Source organism: Astyanax mexicanus, chromosome 25 (genome assembly GCF_023375975.1).
Source record: "Astyanax mexicanus isolate ESR-SI-001 chromosome 25, AstMex3_surface, whole genome shotgun sequence".
Classification (NCBI taxonomy): domain Eukaryota; kingdom Metazoa; phylum Chordata; class Actinopteri; order Characiformes; family Acestrorhamphidae; genus Astyanax; species Astyanax mexicanus.
This window is the reverse complement of record NC_064432.1, coordinates 25,576,673-25,592,201: the sequence shown is the minus strand read 5'-3', so window position 1 is coordinate 25,592,201 and position 15,529 is coordinate 25,576,673. Positions and strand designations below refer to the sequence as shown.

The 15,529-nt window shown below is 35.7% G+C and overlaps 1 protein-coding gene across 1 annotated transcript; it reads right to left on the bottom strand.

Annotated features, from left to right (window-relative positions):
* Positions 1 to 473: 473 nt before the first annotated feature.
* degs1 (delta(4)-desaturase, sphingolipid 1) lies at positions 474 to 13,879 on the bottom strand. Its single transcript, XM_007253188.4, has 3 exons — positions 13,654 to 13,879; positions 5,767 to 6,509; positions 474 to 1,118 (listed from the first exon to the last, which is right to left on the bottom strand). The coding sequence occupies exons 1-3, from the start codon at positions 13,733 to 13,735 to the stop codon at positions 972 to 974; spliced, it is 972 nt and encodes a 323-aa protein (XP_007253250.1). The 5' UTR covers positions 13,736 to 13,879; the 3' UTR covers positions 474 to 971.
* Positions 13,880 to 15,529: the final 1,650 nt, after the last annotated feature.

Sequence of the window (15,529 nt, the reverse complement as noted above, 5' to 3'; positions counted from 1 at the left end):
GGCCAAGGCCAAGAGTTCATTCTTTGGGTTTAAACTTTTATTCAGTCCAAGAAGTCAGGCTTTATTTTGGTTTTAAAAGGACAAAGACCCAAATTATGACTCTTACTGCGATTTAAAATATAAGGCATTTCCACTGGCGAATTAGGCTTAATCTGGGAAACATGTTACTGCACTAAAATCTAAATTAAAAAGGATTTCCAAAAGTGCACTGGCCGCTTAAGTCCAAGACTAGGCCTAATCTTTGCCAGTGACACCAACACACAAGTGCTACACCCACAATAGTGCAGTATTTGTTCTTCAATTATTCCTCAGTACAGTCGTTTGAGGTCTGAATTTTCCTGCGACCTCGTTTAACAGTGAAACCAGTGATAAGCTATCGGTCAAACAACTGTAAGTGTGCATTCAAGTGCATGGCAGTCGTACAACTTAAAAAACGTGGAAAAACAGAGCGATAAAGAATGATAAACAGAGGACAAGGGCAACCGACATGTTTATGGTGACAGGCAGACATTAATTTAAATCAGACAAACTGAGCAGGAACACGTGTTTTTTTATACATAGAAAAAGCTTTAAAATGATTTTGGTCGAGAACAAAAACACACACTAAAAGGTGGCAGTTACACAGTTCATGGTTAAAAAAGTGCAGAACGTATGTGAGACAATACATGATCAGATTTATCAGACGTGTGAGACTTAGAGAAGCTGTGGATTAGAGCTGAAAAACGTGTGTTAGAAGGCATGATTCCCGTTTTTTTGTTCTGCGATGGAGTTCGAAGTAAAGATTTGAAACTTGAAATGGCTTGAGACTATAATTTCATTCGCTCTTCTTCAACGCCAGTAACACGCTCATCGATCACACTGTCTCTGCGTTACTTTGCTGAAGCGGTTAGCGGCGTGAGAGGTTAGCAATAGCGTCCTCCGGTTTTGGTTGTGGAGGCCCCCGGCGTCCAGTTTGGACCAGACCGGACCGCTCACTCCAGCTTAATGTCTCCCTTCAGCTTCCTCTTCACCCGAGAGTATGGACTCAGCTCATCGTCCATGATAAAGTCGTACAGGACCTTCACCCAGGACGTGTAGCAGGGCAGGTCGTCATAAAACTCAGGGGCTATTTTCTTCACCTGTTTGGGAAAAAGACAAAAAAAAAAAAGTTCTTAGGCATGGTCCCATTTTATAGGAGGGGTGGGACAAAATATCAGTATTGCGATATACAGGTGCAACTTAAAAAAATTAGAATATCATTAAAAAATTACTTTATATCAGTAATTCAGTTCAAAATGTGAAACTAATATATTATATATATGTATTACACACAGAGTAATCTATTTTAAGCGTTCATTTATTTTATTGTTGATGATTATGAAGCTTACAGCCAATGAAAACCCAACAATCAATGTCTCAGAAAATTAGAATATTAAAGACCAATTGGTACTTTTGGTACACAGTATGGGCAGTGTGCCAAATCCTGCAGGAAAATGAAATCTGTATCTCTTTAAAAGTTGTCAGCAGAGGGAAGCTGTAATATATATAGTGCTTTAGACTTGATGATAAATCACAGTGGATCAACACCAGCAGATGACATGTTTCTTCAAACCATCACTGATCATCAGTAAATTTTACATTTCATTTGTAAATCAAGGGATCAGAGTCTGGAGGAAGAGTGGAGAGACACACAGTCCAAACTGCTCGAGGTCTAGTGTGAAGTTTCCACCAATCAGTGATGGTTTGGAGAGACATGTCTGTCATCTGCTGGTGTTGATCCACTGTGTTTTATTATCAAGTCTAAAGTCAGCCAACATGAAGCTATTTTGACCTCCATTTTGACCTCCTAGTACACTTGTAAGACAGCATATTCTAAGATACAGATATGTGTTTGATCTCAAATATCGCCACATTTTTCAAGGTAGTTTCCACCAAACTACCTATCGAGCCATCGGCTACTTTACTTCAAACTGTGGACACTTCTGAATTGTAATCAAAAAGAAAAGTAAGGTGTCTAGAGATTCTTGTCTCTAAGGTGTAGAGTGGTGTGATGAGTAGAGGTGGCCGATATGGTTTTAAAATTATATTTAAAAAGTATTTCTGGGTATTTTTGTGAGAGCAGAATAATTAATATTATTTATTCTAATTGAAATAAGGAAATGTTTAAAATATTTTAAAAAAATAACTATATATTGGATAATATAATCAAACAAAGTAAATCTAAATTTACTAAAACTGATTTTGTACAAAACAATTATAATGCAACAACAATACAGTGTCACTGTTATAATCACTATTGTCATGATATGGAATATATTGAAACATCATTATGTAATATACAGTATGGCACACCCATATTGTGGACCATATGTTTTTGGGAATGCCCCAAATATTCAGAAACTGAAATTATATGTTTAAAAACTGGGAAAAAACTAATGCTTTTGGTGTTTTACTAAGAAAGATACCAAGACGCTTTAAATTATATAATTAAATTGCAACTAATTGGGATGTTAAGTGTTCAATGTTTAATATTTTAAAATTGTAGTTAAAGCAAGATAAAAATACATTTACTAGTTGTTTCATTTTGTTTCATTTTGTTTGTCGGCCCAAAATGTTTTGGAATGCTTCAAAATGACCCTTCTCCTTTAAAGTTTTGGAGCTAGTAGTTTTTTGCAAATCTCTTCAGCTCTTCCTAATCATTTACAGCGTTCCACTGCGCTGACTTTACTGAATACAGGGGGTTACCGGCCAAAGTCTTCTTCACACCTGACCTCTCATTCATCCCTCGACATTTCAGCAGATTAACCTGTTACTGATTGATCAGAGGCCAACATATAATTAACCAGTAAAACTAGAATGATAAACTACAGATTAGGATAATTACTCCTAATAACTGCTCACTTTAGACAGCTGCTAATCTACTGTGTGTATAATTATAGTACAGTTCTCGGAATTTACACAGTAGGTCACCTGTTTAAATGGTAGCAACACTACAATGGTTACTGTAATTCCAAACTTTCACTGTACAACTGTTAAATTTATTTAAAAATAGAGACTATTGCCTATTAGTTATGCTTTTTTGGCCAGTCTAAAGTTTGGACACACCTTCTCTTTGAATGTTTTTCTTTCTTTAATTTATTTTCTACATTTGTAGATTAATATTAAAGACATAAAAACGATTAAGAGACACATGGAGTTACGCAATCCCTGATCTAAACCTGTTGAACTGAGATGGTGATTTGAGGTGATTTAATTGGGATGAGCTGGAGCTTCACAGTGTGAAGAAAAAGCAGCAACTATTGCTCAGCACCTCCAGGAACTCCTTCCTTCAAGACGCTGAGAAAACTATTCCAGGTGACTCTCCCTCATGAAGATACTGAGATTATTAAAATCTCACCAAGAGTCTACAGATCTGCCCTTAAAAAGAAATCTTATACTTAGTAGAATCTAAAGTAGAAAACATATTCTGGTTTGTTTAACACGTTTTGTGTACTAAATAATTTAGCATGTGTTCCAGTATAGCTTTAATATTAAATTTACAATGTAAACATCATAAAAAGAAAGAAACACGTAGAATGAGAAAAGGCGTGTCCCTACTTTTCAGTAGAGTTGCACGGTGTACCGAAGGTTCGATTCTTTTTCGATACTACGTCATCACAAACGATTCGGTTCTTTAGCGTTCGATGCTTTCGATACTGTATATAGCCCAGTCACTAGCTTCAAATGAGTCAAATTAGTAGGCGTGATTTGATTCAGTTCATAAGAAAACTGATTCACACCGCAGCAGTCGGTGTGGCAGGATTCAGATAAACTTAGTGTTCTGAACAAATGAATGGATTCACGCGCAAGCCAGCAGAGCAGCAGCGAGTGTAGAATGGCGACGGCTAAAATAACAGATGTCTCTCGTCCGCGACTTGTGGACAAAACGGGCGCGAGGAGTGAAGTGTGGGAAAATAGTCTGAGATGTAGGCATCTGTTTTTTATTGATATTTTTATTTTTAAATAAAATAACGAAACCTGAAAGTGAAACTAAACTACTTTATTTATTAGCGCTGTTTTCACTCCCGCAGTTGTACAGCGGGGGGTGTTGTGCCGATTCTGTCCGCGAAGCGGGAGTCGGATTCAGTAACGGATTCGGCACAAGCGTGGCGGCACCTCGCGGTCCGCGGTGTTAGTTGTAAGCGCTCGCGCTAACCGCAAAATACGACAGAAAACACTGAGGGAGCTGCAGACTTATGTGTGGGACTAGAATATGAGCACGAGGAGATCAAAGAGAACCTTTACCTGTGAGTAGCTCACATCAGAACACGCAAATCTCTCGCTCTCTCACTCTCGCTCTCTCACTCTCTCACTCTTTCTCTGTGTCTCTCTCTCGCACGTGAACGCCTCCGCGTTTGACCTGCAGCACTGTGTTTAGCTGTTCTTAAAAATCATTTTAATTAAATAAGAGTTCTATGCTTCTATGTTACAGTGTTATTTAACATAATTCTGATCATATTTCGCTCATTCATTTAGCAGACAAGCACCCTGATCTCTACAAAGAGCTGAGAAGTCGACAGGTTAGTGGAGTTAGTCAAGATACACTCTGTCTGTAGCTTTACTAAGATTTACTAGCGACTGCTAGTAAATCACGTTAACACGGAGAGGAGTGTGCAGGAGTTTTGTTTTGGACCCGTGGTTTTCTCTATTTCTCCATTATCCCATTGGCTGTGAAACATGAACTCAAGATGTTCACGTTTTCGCGTTTCCATCGCAAATCTGTGGTCAGGCACGTAGCCTGCTTGATCGTTACACTGAACATGGGCTTATTAAAAACGGTAAACGGTTGATTAATAAAACGGAGCAGTGAGTGTTAAAATGAACATAACATTGTAATGTTCTTCTGTCTCTTTATTTTCCTTATTCAGAACTTAACTTCTGCCCGCCCGTCAGGTTCACATAGTCAGGCTACCATTACCTCTGGTTTTAGTTTTAGTTTTTAGGAAGTGTTTAGATAAATATGTTATAGTTAAGGTTATAATAACGGAACTTGTTTTTTGTACAAATGTTTCATTTTAGAATAAAAACGTTTGCACCGATTGTTCAGTGTTCAATCCAGTTCAGTCAAAAATAAACATTTTATGTTCAGATATTTTTATTGTTTTTTTTTCTTCCAAGTATCGTTTTGGTATTGAGAATCGTGATACTACAGTTGGTATCGGTATCGAAGTCAAAATTTTGGTATCGTGACAACCCTACTTTTCAGTGGTACTGATTATTTAAATATATGAAAATTCAGTGGAAGTTAGCCAAGACTAACGTTTGGTTTGTCTGTTGAGATGTTTAAAATTATGGTTAACAAATGGCAACTTAAAAATCAGTGTAAAAAAAAAAAAAAAAAACTATGTTCTGCAGTTTTGGCCTAATATTTATTTTAGTTCTATGGCAGTGCATTTTGTCAAATTAGCCTATAACTTTAGAAAAAAAAAGTCAGAAAGATAATTGACCTCACACTGGAAAAATGGGTTAAATATGCCTTACCCACAAAAAAAAAGGTTTTTAAGTATGGGGACTTACAGAAATGTATGACCGCGCGCATATATACACACAAAGGTTGAAATATCCCATAATGACATGTATGATTGTGTATAACAATAAAAACAAAAAAAATGTTTAAAAAGCAATTGTAGAAAAAATATAAAAACAAACTAAACGCTCAAGTAATTTGGCTTTGTGACATTTCTACAAGGTTTTATTAATATTAATTGGCTCATAAATATTAAAATAAAGTAACTGTTTCAATCTTACCAGTGGTAGCCTCCTGCCGGGGATGCTGGGGAAGTCGTGGTGTTCGTTGTGGTATCCCACGTTAAACGTGAGCAGGTTCAGAGAGCCGTAGTAAGAGTACGTCTCGTGGCCCTTGAGGAACATATAATGCTCAGCGATGAAGTGTCCAGAGATTGGGTGGAGCCCCATGCCCAGCATCGAGCCGGCCAGCATGTACACCATGGGTTTGGCCCCCCAGAGCCAGTAGAGCAGAGCGTTGAACGTGAACTGGACGGCAACGTTGGCGAGCTCCAGGTGGCTGATGGGCTTGGGGTTGATGCAGAGCGGCCTTATGGCGTAGAACAGCGGCTGCAGAATAATCCAAACAAATTTACGGAAACGTGTGCAGAAGAACCAGCCTTCGAAGTCCGTAGGGATGTCTACATCCACGCCGTCGCCACCCAGGTAGCGGTGGTGGTCTAGGTGGTAGCGCTTAAAAGACGCAGAGTAGGGCAATCCGATGGGGAGGTTGGCGAACATGGCGAACCAGCGGTTCCACTTGGCTCGGTTGTTGCCGAACGCCGTGTTGTGGGAAATCTCATGAATGGCTAAAGTCATGGAGTGGTTTATGCAACTCCCGAACACGTACGTCCAAAACAACACCCACTTCCAATCCAAGTCCTTGACTAAATAGAAGGCCAGGAACTGAATTCCAACCATCATACAGACTATCCATTTCAGCCTGGGGTCCGGACCCATCAGAGATTTGATCTCTGGATATTTTGCTGGCGAAAGAAAGACAGAAAATGACATTATTGAACCACATTTTTGTCAAGATTGATAGATTTGTTCACACCTCTGCTCTTCTAATGACTAGTGATGGGAGAAAATACTGATATTGCACAATATTGCAATATATTTTTTAATTGAGCCTAGAATAAATAGTAGCGGGATAGCCATGAAGCTGTGATGCAAACAGAATTGCTATTAATATTAATATTGCTTAATATTAATGACAGGTCACTGTTTTAGTTATCTGATATTATATGTGTTATGTCTGTATATTATTTTGAGCTTTAGTTATGGAGCTCAGAATTTGACATTTTCGCTGCATCCTTAATATGGATGGGACAAAATATCGATATTGTGGTAGATCGTATAGTTTTCATTTGTGATACATTATAGGACATCGATAAGTGGCGTCAAATATGTATATATTTGTTTAAACGCAGGCATTCCTTAAGACTTACCCCCAATTAGACTTATTAAAGTTAGTGCATTATTACTCCACGTAGTGGGGGAGCTATAGGGTTAACCTGCGGTGAAGAATATTGGTTTATATAATTTGTGAAGTATATGTTTATATAATTCTTGCAGGGTTCGTACGTTCATGAAAAACCTGGAAAAGTCAAAGAGTTTGAAAATAGCAATTTATACGTTTTTGGAAAAAGAAAAATACCCAGAAAGTTCTGGAAAAGTCACAAAAAAAAGTCTTTACTGATGTTTTAAAGATTGTATAGTCATTAAAATTGGCTGTGAAAGCATGGAAAAGTTATGAAAAAGAAAAAAAAAAAAATATATATATATATATATTGGTTGAAAAGTGTATGAACCCTGTTCTTGGTATTTGCTTATTTAGGAGTATTTTATCCTCTTCAGTAACACAGATGCTGAGAAGTATAGTAGAGAATCGTCTCCTGAGAATTGCATTGCACTCCTGATATTACGCTCCAACACTTGGAGCTGACTAAGAATAATTAATTTCTCTTAATATTTTTATATTTTTAACATTTTGTTTTGGGCTATCCTACTGATCGCCATGCTTTGTTGGCGTATCTTAAGACAAGCAGTAAAAAGACAATCTATTTACAACTTAACCACCTGATATACCGGTAAACAACCTTTCGCAATGAAAGGCAGCATAAGAAGCTATTGTTCTTAGCTTGCTCTTCAGCGCCTCAGGCTTCTTAATTTTCTCCCTGTAGATAAGTACATACAGTAGAGCCACCTGAACACATCATTATACACACACCTCTACCTTAGATCTCCTGTCTCCTGTGTGTTTACACAGTGAGGGGTGATGCCAGGACAAGCCCTGAACTGTAAAAGCGATAAACTAAGAAAGAATGTAGAGACTTTTTTTCAGGATATTATCACGAATAATAAAAATTAGAACAATATCTTTATCATCATGCATGATTTTACTTTCATTATCGTTTCCATTTTAGTACTCATTAACATAGTACAGGATGTTGCACTGCAAACAAAAGGTAGGGCAGTAAGGTTGGGCGATATGGCCCTAAAATAAGATCAATAAGATAACTTAATTTTAAGAATATACCACTACAACAAAATACATATTTAATGTTTTATTTAAAATGTATATATAAAAGTGTTTTTAGACATTCAGTAAAAAAAAAAAATCTATAAGAGTTTATCCACTTTCTCAACAGTAACTTTAGCATGACTTTGATATCGTATAAAATAATAATATTGTAACCAAATAAGGAAAATCTATCACAAAACTAAAGGGCAGCATATTTATTGCATTAATAAAAACTGCACACAAACTAAAGCAAATACAGTATATATCAAAACTAATACAAAATAGACCTTTTTTTCCATGTTAAAAATGTTGCCGATATTATTGCGTACAATACGATATGGACCCACCCCTTGTAGCCAGTATGTAAACTAATGCTGATGATCCTTCAAGTCAACATTACTGCATTTATTATTTTATATTATTTAGTATATACTAAAAAACAAGCAGATATTTATAGCCACCTCATTGTTTCTACACCCATTTTCATTAGTTAATTTTACTGGTGGTGTACAAGGTGTTAGTGTGTGTTTAAATTTAATTTTTCATTTGTTGCAGTAGTGTATTCTTTAAATATTATTTCAATCTTTTCAATGTTTAGTCATATTTGTCAAGAATATTGTAATCGCAAAAAAATCCAATGCATAGTTTAGGGCCATATTGTCCACCTCACCCACAACCCAAATAATGATGATAATAATAATAAACAAGGATGCTTGATTGGTTCTACTTCTCGATACTAGACCAGTGGTCCTCAAACTGTGGTACACCCGATAACCTTTTAAAATTTGTTGCATGCACAAAAGTAGGAATGTTTTACAACATTACGTTTGTTCGTGTTTAGTGCTTAACCTTGTAGATCCTGTATGTAAGCTTAAACTTTAGTTCTTTACAGTTTTATAGGCCCTACAATTGAACCCTGTGGAACCCCACAGTTTACAATAGTTTCTATACTAGTAATAACAGCAAAATAATTTAGGCTAGAGTTTAAGGGAGAGCCACGTAGACTCCCCATTTTCTCACACTCCTGTTCTTTTCCTCTGTCTTAAGCTTTCCGACATGTCTTGGTAGAAATATTGCATTGACAAGACACAATAATCAATAATTTGCAGATTAGGTAAGATGCGAAAAGTGGGTAAGGCCCACACAGTAGCCCCAGAAATGGTAATTTAAACGTTTTGGTTTGATCATGGGTGGTAGATTAGTTTTAAATGTTTGAGACCCACTGTCCTAGACTACTACAATGAAAATCAGAAGGTAAAAGGAACTAAACTAACCAAAGGAGAAGAAACCAATCATTTTCAGTTTCATCACCTTCCCTTTCCTCTGAAACAACTGCAGGATAAACCATGTCGTAAATGAGGGCATGTCCTGGCACGAATGAGTAATTTCCTGAGTATGAGCTGCCTTATATGGAGCGAGTTTGTAGGTCGACAGAAGACTTAGTGTCTGAGGCAGGGGCGTAAACCTCTGCAGTTCAGCACACTAGTGCATACCTGTACTGAATTTGAACCATTGAACCATTAAAGCTGTGGGGACTGCCCACTTGCATGAATCCAACACTGAGCCACTTGTAGCTGATAATGAGTCAAAGAGCACAAAGCCCTGCCAGCATAAATTATTCATTTAGAACAGCCATGCTGTCTGTCCTCATGACAAAGGCCTTTAAAAGCACAATTGCTGCTTCCTTGCAGCAAGTCAACAATAAGTGCATATCAGTCTACTCTTAATCTCAACACCAAGACTTCAGTTTGACTTCAGTTTCATTCCTGGAGTTCAGACGTCTCAACTTATTGAAGTTAAAGCTTCAAATTACAAGGTTTATTGGATGTTGCCGCATTACATTTGAAATCAGATATCATGATTTGCAAGTCCTAACTAGGAAATTGTAATTGGAACGCTCCCATAAGTCATGAAAATCAACAATAGTAATAGCAGCAGTATTATACACTTCATTATTACTTCTACTTACTAGTGTCTCATTAAATAAGTCCTACTGTAGATAGGGTTCCACAGTGTATGGATGTGCAAATCTCTATATTGTGAGATATCACTAAAAGTTTTATCTAGGGATGCACTGAATTAATGGCAACCAAAGCTATTCGGCCAAAAATGGCAATAAAAAAACATCAGCACTTCCAGTGTTTAGCCAAATACTTAAAAATACAGAATAATGAATACCACACAATACTGTGCTTTGAATTGTAGTTTTGCAATTAGTTTTTCTTTCAAAAGCAAGAAAATATTTAATTTAGGGAAAAAAAAAATGCTTAGTAGTGGTTTCATTTTGTTTGGTTTCGGTCAAATAGTTTCTTCATTTCAAAAAAAAAAAAGGGATATATTTTGGGTCAATTTTCCATAAAACAGTGAATGACTGTCAATTGAGTTGTAGCAAACTTTAATATGTCATTAGCTAACTGTTTCTGGAAATATTTTGATTAAACCTGTACAGTTAGCGGAAAGTCCTGACTCAGACATGATATTCTCAAGTAATTGAAAGGCAACATTTTGTTGCATGTTCTACAAATCTAATAATTATGTGTACTATTTTTAGGGGTCTGCAATTTGTGTTAAATATAGTATAGGACATTTTTAAAAATGGTCACAGTACATGATATGCCATTGTATTGCTTTTGTGCTTACATCTGATGAGCTGGAATGGCCAAAAAAAAATCCCTAAGTGGAAAATTATTACAGTGGAAGTATGTGAATTTGGATGCAGCCCAATATTTCACCTGGCAATAAAGTTATCTGATAAAACTATAATATTGAGCAGCACCAAAGCCACACTAACTTGCATGGAAGTTCAGACGTCCAAATGTAAAGCCACCGTGGCAAACATGCAGGTCATTAACCTTCGGCCTCTGCATGCCTTCAGCTTCATGTGACCATCATGTAGGACATTATCTGAACTCTTTACTTTAGGAAATCAGCTGGTCATTCATACCCAGGAGCTAGCTAACGTTTAAACATATCACTCATTACTGCTCACTCCTCAAACAGCTAATCTGCTGAGTAAACACAGACACAGTACTGCCGGGTCGTAAAAAGATTAACTCTGGCTGTTTGCTGCCTTGATATCAATCCCAGTAGTCCATAAAGTATCAGGGTACCAAAAAAAAAAATCATATTTAGAGACAGAAAAGTCTTGATTAAATCGAAGGAAAGTTCTAGGCCTGCAAATATTAAAATCTTTATTTTGTTGTCCTTCAATGGCTCTGTAAGTGTGTGCCAAACTAAAGTATTTATTATGAGTGAATGACATTACATCAAGCTAGGCCTGGGATGTTAATCTTATTAATTTGATTAATCGAATTACTGTTTTAATGGGATTTTCAAAATAAGAAACCTAGATTGTACATCTTTACATATAGAAGGTGAGGAAGACTGAATCTCAGTAGCTATCTACTGATATTTAGTCTCACTCAGCTTCTATATGTAAAGATGTACAAGCTTGATTATCCCATTTTGAAAATCGCATTAAAATATTTGCTTCTGTCAGAATCGTGTAAAGAACTATTCTAAATAACATTTTTATATTTTACACTTTTCCTTAACTGAAATGCAAAGAAGTAATCAGAATTGAGAATCAAGCTACTTTTTTATATCGCTAAATTTACAAATTAATTACATCAACAATATATTAATGAAAGATAAAATAAGGGAACATTTTATGAAATTGACAAGAACTGTTTATTATATACACTAAAAAAATAATTTAATAAACTTGAAGGCATGACTTTTTCCATTGAGAGAATTATTTACTGAATTGAGGGAGTGGAGGAAAATTTCCTCAAAATTATATTTAAAAAATGATTTATTAAACCATGGGACGATTTATTAAATTGAGGGAATGAGCTATTGTATTGAGGGAATGACTTACTTGAAAGTCCAAATATATTTAATAAGGAAATTATTTTTTAAATTTAAGGGAACAACTTAGAAATGTGTTACTTTGTCCACAATTTAGTACATTAAAATTATGTGTTACATAGAGGGAACAATTTATTACATTAAGGACTCGAGGGAACTTGCTATTAAAATAAATGTAAAAAAAAAAATAATAAATCAAGGGAACAGTTTATTAAATTGTGGGAACTACCCATTGCATTAAGGACATTTTTTAACAATAACATTATTTACTAAACCGAGGAATCTTTGTAAATTGTGGACATTTAGTACATTAATAATTATTTATTACATCGAGGGAACGATTTATTACATTAAGAAATTCAGGGGGCTTATTATTAAAGAAAACGATTTAAGAAATTGAGTTAACAGTTTAATCAAATAAACACTTTCGTAAAAATAACTGAATTATTTATGACATCAAGATGACGTTTTAAAGTCTCTATATATTAATTTAAGTCGTTTAATCGTCTATATTTCGGCTGATTTTACGATTTTGCCGATAACTGTAGGTTAGCGGGGTCTAGAGTTTTCCATTGCTTCATCACCCCCTCAGCCACAGCTCGCTAATCTATGTTATCTTAACTAAATATATACAATTTTTATGTCGATATTTAACCTAATTTATACATCTATACGGTGCTATATACTAATATTAGTAAATTACTGAAGCGGAAAGGCTGTTATTTAATGAATTTAACGCTAAATCTGTCTGAGAAACTAGGTTGATCTATGCTAAGCTAACAGGGTGGGACGCTAAAGTAAACTGGGGGAAATTTGGTGTTAGCTTAGCATAGCTGCCCTCGTATAACGGTATTATAAACTGTTATTTTAACTATATATATAAACTTTTTATGTCGATATTTAACCAGTAGTTGGTACAACTGTGCTAAATACTACTATTAGTCAATGACTGCAGCAGAAAGGCTGTTATTTAACGTTAATTAATTTAACGCTAAATTAGTGAGTGAAACGGGGAAATTTGTTGTTAGCTTAGCATAGCTGCCCTCATATAACGGTATTACGCCCCTATGACTTGTGGGATTCTGAGCTGAGCTGGATTAACTGATTTATAACGTTTAAATCGTGTTAATATTAATTAAATAACTATATTTAACTGTTTTATAGGATTTATAACAAATAACGTTATAGAGTATATCTAGGTTAAATAGCTAAGTTAGCTGGTTAAACGGTAAACTATAGGCAACGTTAACTTTACTGTTGGGTCAAGTGACGTTTGCGAACCACGTATTTTTTATTTATTCCAAATAAAATCCAAGATGATTTGACTAATAAAAAGTCGAAAAAAATTAACGTTTGTTAAATATGAATTCTATAACGTTAGATTTTTTTTATATATGTCCTTCTAGTTAGAGCAACTTTACTGACATTAACTAACGTTAGTTCATTTCTTTATATTCTACCTCAATATTAAAATATGTTGGCTAAAATTGACTATCGTATCTGAAATATAGACATTAAACATTGAATAATTAAATCAAATTAACTAAGGCCGACGATCACGAGATTTTTAACTCTTAAACCCATTTTTCTGCTCAAATTTTCCATTCCACCTTAAATAACGCCACTTCCGCATTGGCCCACGTTCTAACGTCTCTACCCTCGCCTCACTGTAACCAATGCCCTATTTAAGGTGGACCGCAGAGTTCAAAAAGCTTCGTTCAAAAATCGCTCACCCAGGATTTCCTTCCTCCGGTCGGCATGGGGCTGGTCTGTGTACACCCATTCGTAATCCTCACGGGCTACTCGGTTCCCCATCTCGCCCGATCTGCTCCCAGACCTGCCGTTTTCTTATTTTACGATGATTTATTCGCTCTATTCCGTTCCTCAGAAGACGAAGCTCCACACTGGCTCTCCTCTCCTCATTGGGAAGAACAGTTAACTCTGAGCCAGCCTGCGAAGGGTTGCCAGATCCAGCGCAAAGGAGCTGAAACCCCTCCCACTCAGCTGCATTCTCAAGGTATGCACACTAAACATTAAATTAAATTAAATAGAAGAAAACGAATTGATCTGACAATGTTCAACAATTAATCACATATTTAATAATGGATATTTATAGACACTACGGGTCCATTAGTTACTTAGTAGTTAAATTTAATATATTTATATATATAAAAAAACTATTTGTACTTAGTCAAGCATGCCCAGTTTGACGTGGAAAAAGGACGTATCTGGCAACCATGCTGGCGCTGAGAAAGGGGAGGGGCCACAGTTGAATCTGACGAGCGGAGTGGCGGGGAAACAGATAACGTCACGACATTTTAAACCCATTTTAATAGTCAGTTTTATTTAGATTTATGTTAGGATTTGTGCGATTCACCTAATTCTGACAATTCCATCTGTATATAATAAAACTAAACAGCAAGTTGTTGCCTCCATGGTTTAAACATCAATCTATTTAAATGAGCTCCATATGGGTTGTTCTGATTGGCTGTCCTCAGTAAAACCATCTAAACAGCTGTATTAGTGGGCGGCGCTAGGTGCTGCAAGTTAAATAGTTTTAGGAAAAATATTAAATAATGAAGAACACACTGATAATCCAGAAAACATCACCACAGTTATCTTAAATACGGCCAAAAGGTTTAGGGGTCCATGGATATAAAACTCTTGGCACTTAAAGTTGTATAGAAAGTTATAACTTAACAATTAAGGATTGTCCATTGATAACAAAAAAATGCAATTAATCAAATTTTTCTTCTTACACTTAAAACTTTAATAATGTATGTTTAAATATATTTGTTTATTATTGAATTTTTTTACTTTAAATTTTCATTTTGTTGCAGTAGTTTATTCTTGATTTTTTAACTTTGAACACAGATTGTGCTTTGTGAACTATTCAGGTACTAGCTGAAGTTCCAAAAATCACATCAAAAGTCCCATCAATGCAAAATATTGATTTAGCCATAAACAATGAAGCTCTCTGTATCTGAAACACATTTTATTATTAAATTGTGTGTCAGATGCATTTTAGGCCTACTTTAATCAATTTAACTATAGATTTAGTTGATTTTTGGTTTTATTGTCCATGTCTGCACTGTTTTAAAAATCATATGGTCATGGAAATTTGCCTTAAAGGCATGAAAAAGTCATTAAAAAATCTTGGAAATTTATTTGTTAAAAAGTGTATGAACCCTGGTTTACGCAAAATTCTCTGCATCATTTTATCAGAGTGACTCCCTTTAACTAACTGCATATATTATATTACTTATTCTGTACGTTTATTATCACTGTGGGTGTAATCTATATCAATGGTTCAGGAACATCAGGAATCTCTCCAAACGATCAGGTGTGCTTGTAAATGGATATGCACTGAGGAAACATATGGAGTGGACGAGTGGATAAGAGCACTCTTTAATCAGATTCAGTTAAGGAGGACCTATTGTTCTCCAGAGCCTTGAGGCGTATGTAAATACAGCACAAGTGAAATGTCTGGTGGAAGGGAAATTTGAGTGTGATTTACATTAGGCTCCTTAGATAATCACAAACACAGTGCCATCATTTTAATATAATTTCATTATTGTGTAATGATACTTTTGCATGTCTGAATGTCTT